Source organism: Sapajus apella, unplaced genomic scaffold, assembly GCF_009761245.1.
Source record: "Sapajus apella isolate SASKATOON/1434 unplaced genomic scaffold, GSC_monkey_1.0 scaffold25, whole genome shotgun sequence".
Classification (NCBI taxonomy): Eukaryota; Metazoa; Chordata; class Mammalia; order Primates; family Cebidae; genus Sapajus; species Sapajus apella.
This window is the reverse complement of record NW_022436965.1, coordinates 26,776,465-26,794,574: the sequence shown is the minus strand read 5'-3', so window position 1 is coordinate 26,794,574 and position 18,110 is coordinate 26,776,465. Positions and strand designations below refer to the sequence as shown.

Below are 18,110 nucleotides of genomic sequence, written 5' to 3'. Positions count from 1 at the left end.
AGTAAATTAATAACTCATGCAGTGTCCTTATGGAAGCCATTATACAGAAAAGGAGATTAATAACAATAATAATTGCATGTAAGTTCTTACTATGTGCCAGAAACTCTTCTAAGTGCTTGAACTCATTATCTTATTTAATCCTTAAGTCAACTCTGTGATGATAGGTTCTAATATCTCCATTTTACAGATGAGAAAACTAAGCACAGATTATGTGCCCAAAGTCACACAGCTACGTGATTTCAGACAAAGTAGGCATTCAATAAGTGTTTGATATATAGTTTGAAATCTTTGAAGAAAGTTGAAAAGAAAGAACTATCAAAATCAGTGAGTCACACACACATAGTCAAAAAATATATGGCATTGAATCCAGCCATGTTTCATTAAGGGGGATTTGCATGTAATGCCAGATTTTGAGTATGCTGAAATGGATAAACAGCCTTTGGAATGTCCTTTTTAACTGTTTCCACACTAGGAACTGTGGTAACTATGTTCAGCTGCTATTTAAGGCCCCAAACAATTCTTTGCATTGTAGTTCATGGTCTGGTCAGCATTTAGTACGTCACCATGAGAGTTTTTTGTTCTTTCACTTGAACATATTGTAATAAAAATTTAGTTGTTTCCCCTCATTCTGTCTTGAACCCAAACATGCCTAGAATATTTAGGGGATCCCGGATTTAGATGCTGAGTAATTTGAGGATAGTTAGGTACTCTGGGATGAAAAGGCTTGATGTACAATAATGGAAAAAAAAGAAAGCAGCAATGGCTTTGTAGTAGGACTCAAGCCACATTTGGTACACAGGCTTTGCCTTGGTATTCTTCCATCTCCTTCTTTCTGTGACGCAGTCCTCTCAGCAAGGAGACAGTGATAATTACACAATTGGCAGTACAAATTTGGATTATTTTTCTTAATTAGTTTAAGAAATATTACAAAGTCCTCTGTACATGTTATCTGCCAGGGATTTAAATCTGTAACTGTAGTTAGAAATAGGATTCTTTCTTATGAGTTACTTAATTCTTTATGTTTACACCTCTTCTGTCTTCTTTTTTAAAAATTATTATACTTTAAGTTCTGGGATACATGTGCAGAATGTATAGGTTTCTTACAAATGTATACATGTGTCATGGTGGTTTGTTGCACCCATCTACCTGTCATCTATATTAGGTATTTCTCCTAATGTTCTCCCTCTCCTAGCTCAGCACCCCTTGACAGGCCCCAGTGTGTGATGTTGCCCTCCCTGTGTCCATGTGTTCTCATTGTTCAGCTGCCACTTATGAGTAAGAACATGCGGTGTTTGATTTTCTCTTCCTGTGTTAGTTTGCTGAGAATTATGGTTTCTAACTTCATCCATGTGCCTGCAAAGGACATGACTCATCCTTTTTTATGGCTGCATAGTATTCTGTGGTGTGTATGTGCCACATTTTCTTTATCCAGTCTATCATTGATGGGCATTTGGGTTGGTTCCAAGTCTTTGCTATTGTGAATAGTGCTGCAATAAACATATGTGTGTATGTGTCTTTATAGTAGAATGATTATAATCCTTTGAGTATATACCCAGTAATGGGATTACCGAGTCAGATGGTATCTCTGGTTCTAGATCCTTGAGGAATCACCACACTGTCTTCTTCTACAATGCCTGAACTAATTTACACTCCTACTTACAGTGTAAAAGTGTTCCTGTTTCTCCACATTCTCTTCAGCATCTGTTGTTTCCTGACTTTTTAATGTTCGCCATTCTAACTAGCGTGAGATGGTATCTCATTGTGGTTTTGATTTGCATTTCTCTAATGACCAGTGATGATAAGGTTTTTTTCATATGTTTGTTTGCTGCATAAATGTCTTCTTTTGAGAAGTGTCTGTTCATATCCTTTGCCCACTTTTTAATTTCATATCTAGCCAAACTAAGCTTCATAAGTGAAGGAGAAATAAAATCCTTCACAGACAAGGATATGCTGAGAGATTTTGTCACCACCAGGCCTGTCTTACGAGAGCTCCTGAAGGAAACATTAAATATGGAAAGGAAAAACTGGTACCAGCTACTGCAAAATCATACTAAATTGTAAAGACCATTGGCACTATGAAGAAACTGTATCAACTAATGAGCAAAATGACCAGCTAGCATCATAATGACAGAATCAAATGAACACATAACAATATTAACCTTAAATATAAACGTGCTGGGCCAGGTGCGGTGGCTCACACCTGTAATCCCAGCACTTTGGGAGGCTCAGGCAGGCAGATCACGAGGTCAAGAGATGAGACCATCCTGGCCAACATGGTGAAACCCTGTCTCTACTAAAAATACAAAAATTAGATGGGTGTGGTGTTATGCGCCTGTAGTCTCAGCTACTCAGGAGTCTGAGGCAGGAGAATTATTTGAACCCAGGAAGTGGAGGTTGCAGTGAGCTGAGATGGTGCCACTGCACTCTAGTCTGGCAACAGAGTGAGACTCTGTCTCAAAAAAAAAAAAAAATATATAAATATATATATGTATATATAGTGTGTGTGTGTGTGCGCGCACACGCGCATGCTTAAATGCCCCAATTAAAAGACACAGGCTGGCAAATTGGATAGTCAAGACCCATCTGTGTGCTGTATTTAGGAGATCCATCTCATGAGCAGAGACACACATGGGATCAGGGAATATTTACCAAGCAAATGAAAAGCAGAAAAAAGCAGGGGTTGCAATCCTAGTCTCTGATTAAACAGACTTTAAACCAACAAAGATCAAAAAAGACAAAGAATGGCATTACATAATGGTAAAAGGATCAATGCAACAAGAACAGCTGACTTTCCTAAATATATATGCATCGAATACAGGAGCACACAGATTCGTAAAGCAAGTTTTTAGAGACCTACAAAGAGACTTAGACTCCCAAACAATAATAGTGGGAGACTTTAACATCTCACTGTCAGTATTAGATCAATGAGACAGAAAATTAACAAGGATATCCAGGACTTGAACTCAGCTCCGGACCCAGTAGACCTAATAGACATCTACAGAACTCTCCACCCCAAATCAACAGAATATACATTCTTCTTAGCACCACATCACACTTATTATAAAATTGACCACATAATTGGAAGTAAAACACTCTTCAGCAAATGCAAAAAAATGGAAATCATAACAAATAGTCTCTCAGACCACAGTGTAATTAAGAAACTCACTTAAAACCGCACAGCTATGTGGAAACTGAACAACCTGCTCTTGAATGACTACTGGGTAAATAACAGAATTAAGGCAGAAATAAATAAGTTCTTTTAAACTAATCAGAACAAAGAGACAATGTACCAGAATCTGGGGGACACAGCTAAAGCAGGATTTAGAGGGAAATTTATAGCACTAAATGCCCACAGGAGAAAGCAGGAAAGATCTACAGTTGACACCTTACCATCATGATTAAAAGAACTAGAGAAGCAAGAGCAAACAAGCAAGGTAGCAGAAGACAAGAAATATCTTCTGTCTTTAAAATAGTCCCAAAGTTCCCTGAACAGTGTTTAATTTTGGGGGAGGGAGTCTTTTAATCATAATTTTTAAACTTAGAGGATATAGGACATTGCTTCCTATAATACTCTTCTCAAAGTATTGGTTTAAGTCAGTGGCTCTCTATTTGTAGACTGTGGACCCTGGGGCTTGGATGATGGGGGTGGCAGCCTTATGGCGTTCTGCAAAGCATCTATAAATCCATACTTGAAGCAAGCATTTTCTGTAGACCAAATAAATAATTTGTTTCATATATATCTTTGTACAGTTCTTCAAATTTTTATAGCTATACTTCTGATTAATAAATAAACTCCAAGTTTATTTTAAATCTTCACTAAAATCTTAGCAGTGTTTTTTCATCATATATTTTCTCAGTCCACAGAAACTGAAAGGACAACCTTGATGATTTTGGGTGACCATAATATAAGTTTATATTAAAAGTGAGCTGTTATATTCAGGAACCTTTGGGCAGAGACTATGGGTTTTCTAAGTGTAGAATTATATTGTCTGGAAGAGAGATACTTTGACTTCCTCTCTCCTATTTGGTTGCCTTTTCTTTCTTTCTCTTGCCTGATTGCTCTGGCTATGACTTTGGCACTTGAGAACCCTTGGTTTTTTACATTATCATGAATATATATTTTGCTAGTGCCAGATTGACTGTAATTTCTTATTGTTACTAAAACCCAACACTTGGTCATATGCTATGTAGTTTATGTGTTACTTATTTTTATTTGCATATTTGGCCTAAGCATATTTATATCTGCTAATGAGTAATTTCTCCATTTTGTAAGTTTTTACGTCATAAAAGAACCAAGTCCACCTCAACAAATTGGGTATCAAAGGAACATACCTCAAAATAAGAACCATCCATGACAAGTCTACAGCCAGCATCATAGTGAATGGACAGGAGCTGGAAGCATTCCCTTTGAGAACCAGAACAAGACAAAGATGCCACTCTCTCCACTCCTATTCAACGTGGTGCTGGAATTTGTAGCCAGAGCACTCAGGCAAGAGAAAGAAATAAAAGGTATCCAAGTAGGAAGAGAGGAAGTCAAACTGTCTCTCTTTACAGATGATATGATTCTATACCTAGAAAACCCATAGTCTCTGGCCAAGGCTCCTAGATCTGATAAGCAACTTCAGCAAAGTTTTAGGATTCAAAATCAATGTAAAAAATAAGCAACGTTTCTATACCTCAGTATTGTCCAAGCTGAGAGCCAAATCAAGAATGCAGTCTTATTCACAATAGCCAGAAAAGGAATAATGTACCTAGGAATACAGCAGGCTGGGGAGGTGAAAGGTCTCTACAGTGAGAATTACAAAACACTGCTGAAAGAAATCAGAGATGACACAAACAAATGGAAAAACATTCCATGCTCATGGATAGGAAGAATCAATATTGTTAAAATGGCCATACGGCTCAAAGCAATTTACAGATTTAATGCTATTCCTATCAAACTATGAATGACATTTTTTCACACAATTAGAAAAAACTAAAGTTCACATGAAACCGAAAAAGAGCCTGAATAGCCAAAGCAGTCCTAGGCAAAAAGAACAAAGCCAGAGGCATCAGGCTACCTGATTTCAGACTGTACCACAAGGCTATAGTAACCAAAACAGCATGATACTGGTACAAAAACAGACACATAAACCAATGGATTATGTTGGAGAACCCAGAAATAAAGCTTTATGCCTACAATCACCTGGTCTTCAACAAAAACAAGCAATGAGGAAAGGACTCCCTGTTCAATAAATGGTGGTGGGATAACTGGCTAGCCATATGCAGAAGATTGAAACTGGACCCCTTCCTTTCACTGTATACAAAAATCAACTCAAGATGGATTAAAGACTTAAATATACAGCCCCAAATTATAAAAACCCTACAAGAAAATCTAGGAAATATGGTTCTGGACATAGGCCCTATAAAAGATTTCATGATGAAGACTTCAAAAGCAATTGCAACAAAAACAAAAATTGACAAATGGGATCTAATTACAGAGACTGGGCATGGTGGCTCATACTTGTAATCCCAACACTTTGAGAAGCTGAGGGGTGAATCACTTGAGGTCAGGAGTTCAAGACCAGCCTGCCAATATGGTGAAACTTCGTCTCTACTGCAAGTACAAAAATTAGCCAGGTGTGATGACGCATGCTTGTCATCCCAGTTAAGAGGTTGAGGCAGGAGAATTGCTTGAACCCAGGAAGCAGAGGGCGCAGTGAGCTAAGACTGTGCCACTGCACTGTAGCCTGGGCGGCAGAGCGAGACTCTGTCTAAAAAAAAAATAAATAAGTAAATAAAAATCAACTGAAGAGCTTCTGCACAGCAAAAGAAACTTATCAGCACAGTAAAAGGACAACCTATAGAATGGGAGGAAATATTTGCAAACCGTGTATCCGACAAAGGTCTAATCTCCAGAATCGACAGGAACTTAAACAAATTCACAGGCAAAAAACAAACAGCTCCGGTAAAAAATGGGCAAAGGACATGAAGAGACACTTTTCAAAAGAAGACATAGATATGGCCAAGAAGCATGTGAAAAAATGCCCAACATCACTAATCATCAGAGAAATAAAAATCAAAACCACAGTGAGATACCATCTCACATCGGCCAGAATGGCTACTATCAAAACGTCAAAAAATATCAGATGCTGGCGAGGTTGCAGAGAAAAGGGAATGCTTTTCTCTTTTATGCATTGCTGGTGGGAATGTAAATTGGTTCAGCCACTGAATGCAGTTTGGAGATTTCTCAAGAACTTAAAGTAGTACTACCATTTGACCCAGCAGTCCCTTTACTGGTTGTATTCCCAAGGGGAAATACAAAGACACACACAAACACATATGTTCATCACAGACCTATTTGCAATAGCAACCTAGATGCCTATCAGTGGTGAAGTGGATACAGAAAATGTGGTACATATGCACCATTCAATACCACACACCCATAAAAAAGAAGTCAGATTCTTTGCAGCAACATGGATGGAGCTGGAGGCTATTATCCTAAGATAATTAATGTGTGATAATGTGGGAACAGAAAACCAAGTACAACGAGTCCTCTCTTATAAGTGGGAGCCATACATTGAGTACACTTAGACACAAAAAGGGAACAATTGATAACGGGCTACCTCAGGGTGTGGATCGAAAAATTACTTGTTGGGTACTGTGCTCATTACCTGAGTGATGAAATAGTCTGTACACCAAACACCTGTGACATGCAGTTTACCCATATAATAAACCTGCATGTGTACCCCCTGAATCTAAAATAAAAGTTGGGGGGAAAACTAAGTCCAAGGGGAAATGAGAAGGTAAAAATGTGTAATCATTTATGCCCAAGTGTTAATGCATTGTATCTACTCCAAATCTATGAGGTTATTTTTAGATCTTCTTACTTATCTGGGGTAAAATGCTATTTATTGAATTCTGCTACTTCCAGTGTGTTTTTGAGGCCATCTGAAACAAAGACTTCGCTTTTGTAAGTGATTTCTTTAGCCAAGACAGATGTTCTTGACAAACAGGTGTTCTGAAGCATTATTTTGTTTTTTAGTTTTCCCCGATCCTTTGAAATACTGAGCTGAGTTTTACATGGGTCAACCTGTCTGCAAGTGTAATGCTTTTTTTTCTTAAACAAATTACAAATTTATATGGGGTTTTAGTTGCCAGTTATTTTAGTACCTTCGTTTTGTTGGATAGGCTCAAGCAGCTGTGGATGTTAGGCAAGGTTTTCAACACTTTATAAAAATCTGGCCAGATCTGAAAGGAAACACTTAGCAGGCAAATAAAAATTTTAATAGATTAGTGTTATGAGTTGTATAAGTCTTTAGGTTAATGGTACAGGTTGAGTATCCCTTAAATGAAATGCTTGGAACCAGAAGTGTTTCAGGTTTTGGGTACTTTTGGATTTTAGAATATTTGCATATACATAATGAGATATCTTGGGGACAGAACCCAGGCCTAACATGATATTTATTTATGTTTCATGTCTATCTTATATACATAGCCTGAAGGTAATTTTATATGATATTTTCAATAAGTTTGTGCATGAAACAAAGTTTACATACATTGAACCATCAGAAAGCACAGGTGTGACGATCTCATGTGGACAATCTGTAGTTGTGTGGCACCACCATTATTCCTGGCTCTGAATTCATATGCTACTGACAAGCAATCATTTTCTTACTCTTATTCACAAATTCATGCCTAAGAACTTAACAAAAATTATGACATACCATTAATACAGTGGAAAAATAATGTGCGCAGAGTAACTAGGCGGGACAGTAGAATCACCAGAATACTAGTGTCAGCTACTACACAACAGCAACAACAAAAAATGGCAGCTTTCAGTCTCTGCCTTTGATGGTATGTTTTCATTCAAAGCTTACCATACACTGTATTTCATGTCTTCAAGTGAGAAGAAACATCAGAAGCAGTTGAGAGACTGGAAGTGGGTCCTCTAGGGATAAGGACTATTCTGCTGGATGACTTTTTAAAATTTTTTTATGGAGTCATCTGCCTCATTAACAGTAGTTTTTGTCTTAGAAATCTCTTTCTGATTTTATAAACTGACACGATTTCTTTTTCTATTATGAATGCATGCTGTTTTAGTCCTTCACGAAGCCCATCACACGTTTTTACCATGTCATCTATAGGCACTTTTAATGCCGAGTTAACAACATCATCTTCATTGTCATTATTACAGATTAAGTATCCGTTATCCAAAATACTTGGGACCAGAGATGTGGAATTTTCCACTTGTGGAGTCATAAGGGCACTCCAGAAATTTTGGATTTTGGAGCATTTTGGATTTTGGGTTTTTTGATTAAGGATGTTCAACCTCTACTAATTCTCCTCAGATTCGCATAAATTTAAAATAATCATACATGTGAAGACTCAGAAGAATTGAAGGCCATTTTTTTGGGGGAAGAGGGAAAGGGCTGGTATCATCTACAGACTATTTTAAATCACATCTTTATGTTTACCTTTATGTGATTGTTAGCTAAGATTTAATCTCAAATGGTTTTAAGTTTTTGGTATTTATAGTCCTTTCTTCTTTTTTTTTTTTTTTTTTCCTTTTTAGGGATCCGCCTGCCTCAGCCTCCTGAGTAGCTAGGACTTGAAGCACATGCCATCACACCTGGCTAATTTTTAATTTTTTTTTGTAGAGACAGGATATCACTATGTTGCCTAGGCTGATCCCAAACTCCTGGCCTCCCAAAGCACTGGGATTACAGATGTGAGCCACAGTGCCTGGCCTTTAGCTCCTTCTAGTTCATATATTTTTGGTATTGTATGCATTTGCAAATCCTATTAATTTAGAATACTTGGTTCTCCATGTTCAGTGTAAAAGATTTGTTATTTATAAGTCAAATCCTTTTAGCACTAAGTTTCAGAGGTTAATTCTTAGAAATCTAGGGATTACAGCAAATTTGATAGTTGTTTAGTTGACAAAGATAAATAAGAAAGTAAGTTAAAGTATATTGTTAATGATAACTCAAAGAGATGAATGTAGTTGGTGACATTAAAAACACAATAAAGTTACCATAAGCATGTGCTGCTACTGATCCAGTGTTTACCTTGATGGTGCCAAATCCCTTGGTGTTGATCTTACCCATTACATCTGTAGAAGAGGCCTAAGTATAAGCTACTTCCCCTGCCACAATAGTTGTGCACCCTCTGATTGTTGTTCTTTTTTCTAATGCAGGTCAGACGGTTTTGCTGTCTCAGCCTACTGTGGTACAACTTCAAGCACCTGGAGTTCTGCCCTCTGCTCAGCCAGTCCTTGCTGTTGCTGGGGGTGTCACACAGCTACCTAATCACATGGTGAATGTGGTACCAGCCCCTTCAGCGAATAGCCCAGTGAATGGAAAACTTTCCATGACTAAACCTGTCCTTCAGAGTACCATGAGAAATGTGGGTTCAGATGTAAGTTTTGAAACTTGGTGCTTCTCTTAATGCCTGATGTAAAAACCAACAAAAAACACCTTTTGTTTTCGTTGCCTTGCTTTTGTTTTTTTTAGAGCTTCTTATATTGTATCAAATAAAAGAGAGTGCTAAATTGCACTTCTAGTCTTTGGAGGAAAATTAGGGTAAGGCTTACTATGTTAGAATCTAAGCTAAAAGGTTTTTGAAAGTCTTAAGTGGTTTGATGAAAAGCAAAGTATGCATACCTCCGTCTTCTTTACTCCTTCTTTAGAACCAACCCTCTTATTACATTCCTCAAGCCCCTACTCTGTCAACCCAGTCATCCACTAGAATTTTACAGATTCTTTCGTGTTTCCTTATTGAAATGTTTTAGTAACTCTTCAGATAAGAGTCTATAGACTACATTTTAGGAAGGTTTTATATTTAGCTTTCTTTCTTGCCCTTTTGAAGGGTTTTCACTACTTCATAATGATGACTTGCTACTCTTAGGAATTCTGTTTCTTAGTGATTATTTGGTATTTTCCCATTTTTGCAAACCTTTAAATTTTCTAGCATGTTGTAGGGATTTCTTATAATTTATAAATCACATAGTTTCCTAAGGTCTGTCACTCACTAAAGCCGGCTACTGCACTTGCCAACTCTTACTGTCTTTCAAAATGATTGAAAATAGCTCATGTTATGTATTTAAACAGTAATTGAACATATTGGTCCTAAAATTTAATGATTTTTTTTTTTTTTTTTGAGACGACTTCTTACTCTGTCACCCAGGCTGGAGTACAGTGGCATGATCTGGGCTCACTGCAACCTGCTTCTCCTGGGTTCAAGCAATTCTCCTGCCTCAGCCTCCTGAGTAGCTGGAACTATAGGCATGCGCCACCATGCCTGGCTAATTTTTGTACTTTTTAGTAGAAACGGGGTTTCACCATATTGGACAGGCTTGTCTCAAACTCCTGACCTTGTGATCTGCCAACCTCGGCCTCCCAAAGTGCTGGAAATAGAAGCGTGAGCCACCGGCACCCAGCCATGAATGTTAAAGTTGAACAGTCAAACAGTGGATTCTCTAAAATTATGCCTGGGAAAGCAAAGTCTGTATGTTTTCTTTAAGATAAAAATGGATACTACTAGTTGTTAATATTGTTACGTCATCCTTTCTTTAGGTGGAATGCTTTTGCAAAGTAATTTTAAAACCCTGTGAGTCATGCAAGGTTGTTTATCAGACTACTGTCTGATCTATCTACCAGAATTTATTAAGCAACATGTCAGTGACCCATTTAATTATAAAATTGCTCTGCAGTTGCATAAACAGTAATCTCAGCCAGCAATATTGTAAAAATTCATAACAGGAATATTGTCCAGTGAAAGTAGAAAATCCAATTTCTAGAATAAGAGTCCCATCGTTTGTATAGGTATTGAAAACAATGCATGTCAAGACATGGAATAGGAAAATTAGTGTTGCTATGAGACTAGAGACCATGGATAATACAGGATTAGGCTTGACTGTTATGTTGGTTTGTTTTGAGGACTAGAAGAGGTAAGCAAAATGCTTATGGCATTTTGTATTATAGGCTCTAATGCATAGTGTGTGTTTCAGTTGAAAATGAAACAGTGTGTTGCCGGCTAATAGAAAGGCGGTGAGCACAGGGTGGAGGTGGCAACTGGATTGGCAAAATGTTGATAATCATGGAATCTGGGTGTTTATTTTTCTCTCCTTGTGGTGCATGGAAAAATTTCTACAATGTTTAAAAAAATGACAATAACAAAAATCCAAAAATTATCTGTGATCTTTTCAATTAAAAAGTTGTGTGACCAATAAGAAAAGAGTATGGTTTTCATAGGAGACCAACCAGGTTAAGAATGATAAAAAATGATTTTTAAAAAATAATCCCTTGAAATTTCTTTTTAATACTCTTTAAATTATGAACTTGAATGTTTCTTGTATAATACCTCCAAATGAAAGTACAACAGAAAATATCCAAAGTTGCCTTTATGTAATATGTTAGGAGATTTAAAAAATTTTTATAAAATATTTTTAGAGATGAAAAAAGATAAAGACTAATTAGAAGTTTAAAATGCATAGGTCAAAAGTATATCACTGTTGTTAAAAAATATTAACATAATCTAAGTCATCCCAATCATGGAAAAGTCCAGAAAAGCATAGCTAGGATAGGGAGAGTATCTAGAAACTATGTACATAGGTAGAGGAGTGGCTTATGGGTGGCAATGATTCAGTAGACTGAAGAGAGAATGAAAAGTAGACCTGGGGAACGATATTCCAGGAAAGGAAGGTTGTTATGTGGAAAATAGAATTGTTCTGCTTATTCCAGAAGAGTTATCTGGAACAGGTGCAGGAAAAATATAGAAAGGTTTCTTCTAAACATAAGGTTTTTTGATACAGTCTGTTTAAAAACCAGAAGAGCACCCCTCTGCCTTTTTTTTTTTTTTTTCTACTTTTAGGCTTACCATCTGAATAATAAGCATTTTAATGTTGGCAATCATCACTGTATGCCACTGACCCATTTTAGAATCTCTAAACATATTCCAATTAGTTATATGTTGGTCTATTAGTCAGACATCCTTTATTAGTTCTTTGATGTGAAAGACCGTATCTGTTTGGCTTTTGTACTCTTAAGGGGGCTCTGTAAATTTAAAGCATTTTTTTTTTTTTTTTTTTTGAGACAGAGTTTCGCTCTTGTTACCCAGGCTGGAGTGCAATGGCGCGATCTCGGCTCACCGCAACCTCTGCCTCCTGGGTTCAGGCAATTCTCCTGCCTCAGCCTCCTGAGTAGCTGGGATTACAGGCACGCGCCACCATGCCCAGCTCATGTTTTGTATTTTTTTTTTTTAGTAGAGACAGGGTTTCACCATGTTGACCAGGATGGTCTCGATCTCTTGACCTCGTGATCCACCCACCTCGGCCTCCCAAAGTACTGGGATTACAGGTGTGAGCCACCGCGCCTGGCCATTTAAAGCATTTTTAATGAAATATTTTAGATGTGAAAAAAGATCAAGACTAATTAGAACTTTAAAAATACATAGGTCAACAGTATATCATTGTTAAAAATATGAGAAAATATAGAACCAGTAGATATTGCTAGAAACAAAAGCTAATACTTATTGGTTCTTTATTTTCTCATATCACACATCCCCCAGTTCTTCAATGTTAATGGAGACTTTGTCAGCAAAGTCTCAATGTATGAATGTAAAATGTATTAATGTCTACATTTTTTATATGAATATACACTTATACAATGTTAATATTTTTTAATAATGATATACTGTTGACCTATGCATTTTTAGAGTTCTAATTAGTCTTTTTATCTTTTTTTCATGTCTAAAATATTTTATTAAAAATACTTTAAATTTACAGAGCCCCCTTAAGAGTACAAAAGCTGAACAGACATGGTCTTTTCAAAGTTTAGAATTGACAGGATTACAAAGAAGGATTCAATTACTGTGTGTTTAACGCAAAGAGACCTAAGGACAATTAGAATAATTTTCTAGTCAACCTGCACTGAGGTTTTTATGCTTATTTTTACTTGGCCAACACATCGAGATGTGAGCCAAGCCTTTTCAATATGAGTTTTTTGGTAGAAATTTTGACTGAATGTTTATTTCAAGTAAAGAAATGTTAGTCTGCCCTAGTAGCAGGCCAACTCACTCAGGAACTCAAAGTAAATCTGTTCCAGAAGGAGTTGCAGAGAAGAACTTTGATCAGCTTGTATAGTCTTCTACGTTAGTAACTTGCTTGACCTCAATATTACATGTGTTTTTTTAAAACACAAGTCCTGTTAAATTAGGATAAATTTGAATTAATATAAATTCCTAATTTAAAATGGCCAAAAAGAAAATGTTTTTATCATACACTTTTTGTGCTTTTAAACCAAAAGTAGAGTGAAAAAGTTGTAATTCAGCAAAAAAAAAAAAAAAAAAATCTATCTATCTATCTATCTATCTATCTATCTATCTATCTATATATCAGTCTCTTGTGGCTTTGTAATGCAGACATGGCATCTTTTTCTACGTTTTTTAGTTCTTTTGTTTGGCTGGTTTGACTCTCTAGAGGCCCTAAGTAGCATTTTTAGCATACCATACTCTGCAGACTGCCTTAAACGCCACATTTTCTGTTATGAAACAGTTTGCCTGGTTCAAATTATAATCTTACTCTTCCAGCCTTTTGCTGATAAATCTGTTTTGTTTAACTTTTGGAGACCTCACCTAAGTTTTCAAGAAATAATGGTTTGTTTTTGGCTGTGATCCTGTTGGAAAAAATGAACATGATCTCTCATTTCAGTGTAGAAGTTCTCTGTGCAGTTTCTTAATAACTGGCAGTCTTGGAACTACAAAATCTGCCTCCATGATCTAATCACCTTTCACCATGCCCCTCCTCCAACATTGGGGATTACAGTTCGACATGAGATTTGGTTAGAGACACAAATCCAGATCATATCACACCCCTTTACCCCACCTTACCCCATCCCTCATATAGTTGTTAGTGATGTGCATGTGCATTTGTCTGGGGAGTCCATAACCATTTTTGTTGTCGTCTTTTTTTTTTACAGCTTCATTGAGATAAAATACACATTCCATAAGGGTCACCCTTTTGAAGTGTACAATTTAGTGGTACCATTACTGCTGTCTAATTCCAGAATATTTTTATTACCCTAAAAAGAAAACCCCATAGTCATTAGCCGTAGTCATTCACCATTTTAACCTCCCTGAATCCCCTGGTAGCCATTTAATCTGTTTTCTGTCTGGGTAGAGTTGTCTCTCCCAGACATTTCATATGAGTGGAATCATATACTACATTTTTGTCTATGGCTTCTTTCACTTAGCATGTTTTTCAAGCTTCGGCCATGTTGAAGCATGTATCGGTGTTTATTCCTTTTTATGACTGAATAATATTCCACTGTATGGGTATAACACATTTTTGATAATCCATTCATAAGTTGATAGTTTCCATTTTTTGTCTATTATGAGTAATGCCACTTTGAACACTTATGTTCATTTTCACAGTTTTTTAAGAACCATTTTTAATATATAAAGAGTATAAATCAGTGAGAAAAATACAAATTAATCTAACAATGGACAATATATGTGAAGAGATAATTCACAAAGAAGAGTGGTAAATTTTAAAAGTGAAAGTATCAATGGCTGTGTATTCTTGAAGGGGCATCCCCTCTGAAAGATTAGTGTTTTAGAACTATGTGAAAGAATATTAATTGTTAGCAGGAGAGATCTTGTGGCTGGCTACAGGTAGTTAGAGAATGATATTCAATAATTTAAAGTGTTATGGTTAGACTTTTCTGTGGCTTTTACCTCCCTGGAGTATGAGTTCTAAAGGAAAGTATCTTATGGCTTCTTATAACTTCCCAGTGTGTGTACACTTAGCTGGTTGTGTCTGCTCACACATGTTAAACTTTGTATTTGGTTGTTATGTGGATGCACATGTTAAACTTTGTACTTGATTATAATTTTAAATTTCAAAAAGTACAAAAACAAAAATAGTACAGAGGATACCCAGGTATTCTTCAGACAGATTGACCTGTTGTTAACATTTTACCCAATTTGCTTGTTTATTCTTTATCTACCTACCTATCCGGCCGGCTCTCCATCCATCCATATACACACACAATTTTTTCCTGAACTACTTGAGGGTAAGTTACATACCTCACAGTATTTTATCCCCAAATTTTTCAGTGTGTATTTCCTAAGAATAGGGACATTCTCTTATCAACTTCAATAATTTACATTAATAAAATAGTTCAGTTGCCTGTCAATATTACAGTTCTGTCAGTCGACCAAATATTTACTGGATTTTCACAAAGTCCTTGTGCAGGGGGCATTATTTTGTCCCATCAGTTAGTTAAGCGATTCAACAAATGTGATATTGCTAAGATGGCTAATAATAATCAAGTACTATGTGCCAGGCACTTTTCTAAGTGCATAAATTATAAATACTTTCCTTAAATCTTATAACAACTCTTTGAAATGAATCAGGGCTCTGAGGAATACAGAGTAAGGAACATACTGAGAGTGCTCAGAGAAATGTTAATTTTTAGGCTCTTTTTCTGCTTCTGTAGTGATTAAATAAGATTTCATGCTTTGTGTGTGTGCATATGTTTTAATTTTAAAACTTAAAATCTGAAAATGGGAGCTGGAATAGGGGCAGGTATGTTCAATATTGCTTTACTTGCATGGTTTATTAGAGCAGCTGTGAGGTGCATTCTCATGGAAGTAATAATTTTGCCTCCTGTGTGTGTGTGTGTGTGTGTGTGTGTGTGTGTGCGCGCGTGCGTGTGTATTATATATAATTTTCCTGAAACCCATATTTGTATGGTACATTGTAGCTTAGAGAGAACTTTCATGTCTGTTACCCATTTGATTCTCACCCAAATCATTTGACCACTTATAATTGAGTTAGGATTCAAGTCTAGCTCAATTGTAACTGGTCTTCTAGTCCAGTGCTGTCATCATTACTCTGGGCTCCATTAATGAGGAGGCTTTACTTTCATGGTAGTCCTGATGCAGTTCAAACTTCAAATTACCCAAGTTCTTTCCTTACAACTTTATGGAGGAGGGGAACAAAAGAAAAAAAAAAGGACAAATTACCCAAGTCTCGAACTTGATGCTACCTTTTTTTTTCCCTTTACAAATGTTTTCTCTTAATTTATAAAAATTAAGTAGTTTTAAGATTTGAATTTTAAAAATTAAGGCAGCAGATAGTTTTAAGTCATGAGGGACAAAGTTTTAGAAAGATGGACCTTATTTGAATAATTTGGTGATATCAAATGTAACCTATTGCAAAATTAATCAGATCCATTTTTATTATATAGTAGTCATTATTGTGCTACGTTGTTGTGCCAATAAAATTCATTGTATCTATTTAGCATCAGCCCTAGAACTATTTTGTTTTTGGATTGGATAAGGCCTTTAGAGGACTAACAGAGTGGCATTAAATTTTCTTGTCCACAATCCACAGTAAGAAATGTATTTAACCTCTCTCTGTCTCTTATACACAATCTCATGAAACAACTCTCACTACATATAAAGCATCATTTCTTTTATTCTGTCCTGTGCTTTTCTGTAAAATTGTTTTTAAAGGCTGTAGTGATTCACTAAATTGATAAACCTGATATTGTGTTATAATAATGTCAAAAACACTATTTTGGTCCAACTCCCTCTTTTTACTAATGTATAAATAGACCCTAGAAGGAGATGTGATTTTTTTTTTTTTTTTTAAGATCTTCCAATTAACTCTGTGATGCTGGGCCAGGAATTAAGGACACCTAACTTCCAATTTTGTATTTTCATTTAATGACTTAAATTACTATTATTTAGTTATATCAAGTATTTCTAAAGACACTTGAAGCAATGGAGTCATTAACTGAAAAAGACAGGAAACCATTTTGAGGCTACTTTGAAGATCCCTGTGTAGAGGACTTGGGTCCCTCCAGTCCTCAAGAGGCCGTGCCCACGGTGTGGCTTTCCGAAGAGTATCTGGTGCATACTCCTGCTTTTACCTTTCTTTTGATTGTTCTTTATCTTCATTCAGAAAATGAGATTGGATAGGGCAGCTTGGTCCTACAGTCTAGCAGGGACTTTGTCTATAACTGTTCTCATTCTGGAAATTATACTACATATCAGAAGGCATTCTTCATTTAAAAAAAAAGAAAGAAATAGTTTGCAGGATGAAGATTATTTCCTTGACCCTGCCAAATAAATGGTTCAGGTTGCCAGTATGAAGCTTCTGTAATTTTTGGCAAATGGGAACTGGCTATGTGCATACATACACACAAAACTTAATAGAAAGAGTAAAATAAAATTTTGACCGTCATGAGATTGAGAAGAGTAGAGATAGTGTAAGACTAAATTTCCTTTTTTTTCTGCTTTAAACAATAAAGAAGTGTACATAAGATTCTTAACATAAATCAAATTAAGTTTTTTAATTTATTTGAATATTTAAAGTAGGATTGCCACAGATTAAATTTGCCAGTGATTTTAGCTATAGGTGTTTTTTAAAGGTGTATCTATAAATATGTTTACTGACATGCAATAATGTATGTTATGTAATTTTTATTTAATTGAAAGATTGTATTTTTATCTTTGGTCAGATACAGTGAAGAGGTTAATAAGTAATAGTTGCCACTTTATCAGTTTAGAAGGCAAGATTCAGCCAAATGAGAATTAGAACCGTTAGAAAGATGTACAGCAAGTCAGTGATTACTGTGTGGTTCACCCATAGGTTATCAATACTTGATCTGACTTGAGTTTACATGAGATATTCGAATGTATTTCTCAGCATAAAAATCCCATTAAAAATTTTTTTAAGTAACAGGCTCTTATTCTGTCACCCAGGTTGGAGTACAGTGGTATGATCATGGCTCACTGCAGCCTCAACCTCCTGGGCTCAAATGATCCTCCTGCCTCTGCCTCTAGGGTAGCTAGGACTATAAGTGTGTACCAACATGCCCAGCTAATTTTTTATTTTTAGTAGAGACGAGGTCTTCCTATGTTTCCCAGGCTGGTCTCAAACTCCTGACCTCAAGCGATCCTTCTGCCTCAGCCTACCAACCAACGTGTTGGGATTACCACCACTCCTTGCTCCTATCTTAATATTACATTTAATTTAATTTATAGTCATTGAGCTCATTTCTTAGCGACATCACAGAAACAAGGGTTTGGTTTTGTTAATAAAAAGGAGACTATAATAA

The 18,110-nt window shown here is 36.2% G+C and overlaps 1 protein-coding gene across 2 annotated transcripts in view; it reads left to right on the top strand.

Moving 5' to 3' along the window:
* Positions 1-18,110, top strand: part of ATF6 (activating transcription factor 6) — a 191,457-nt gene that overhangs the window by 26,790 nt on the left and 146,557 nt on the right. For both annotated transcript variants that reach the window (XM_032291587.1, XM_032291586.1), the window contains exon 7: positions 9,179-9,399. In XM_032291587.1, coding sequence (XP_032147478.1) covers positions 9,179-9,399 — 221 coding nt within the window. The remainder of the gene's footprint in view (positions 1-9,178; positions 9,400-18,110) is intronic.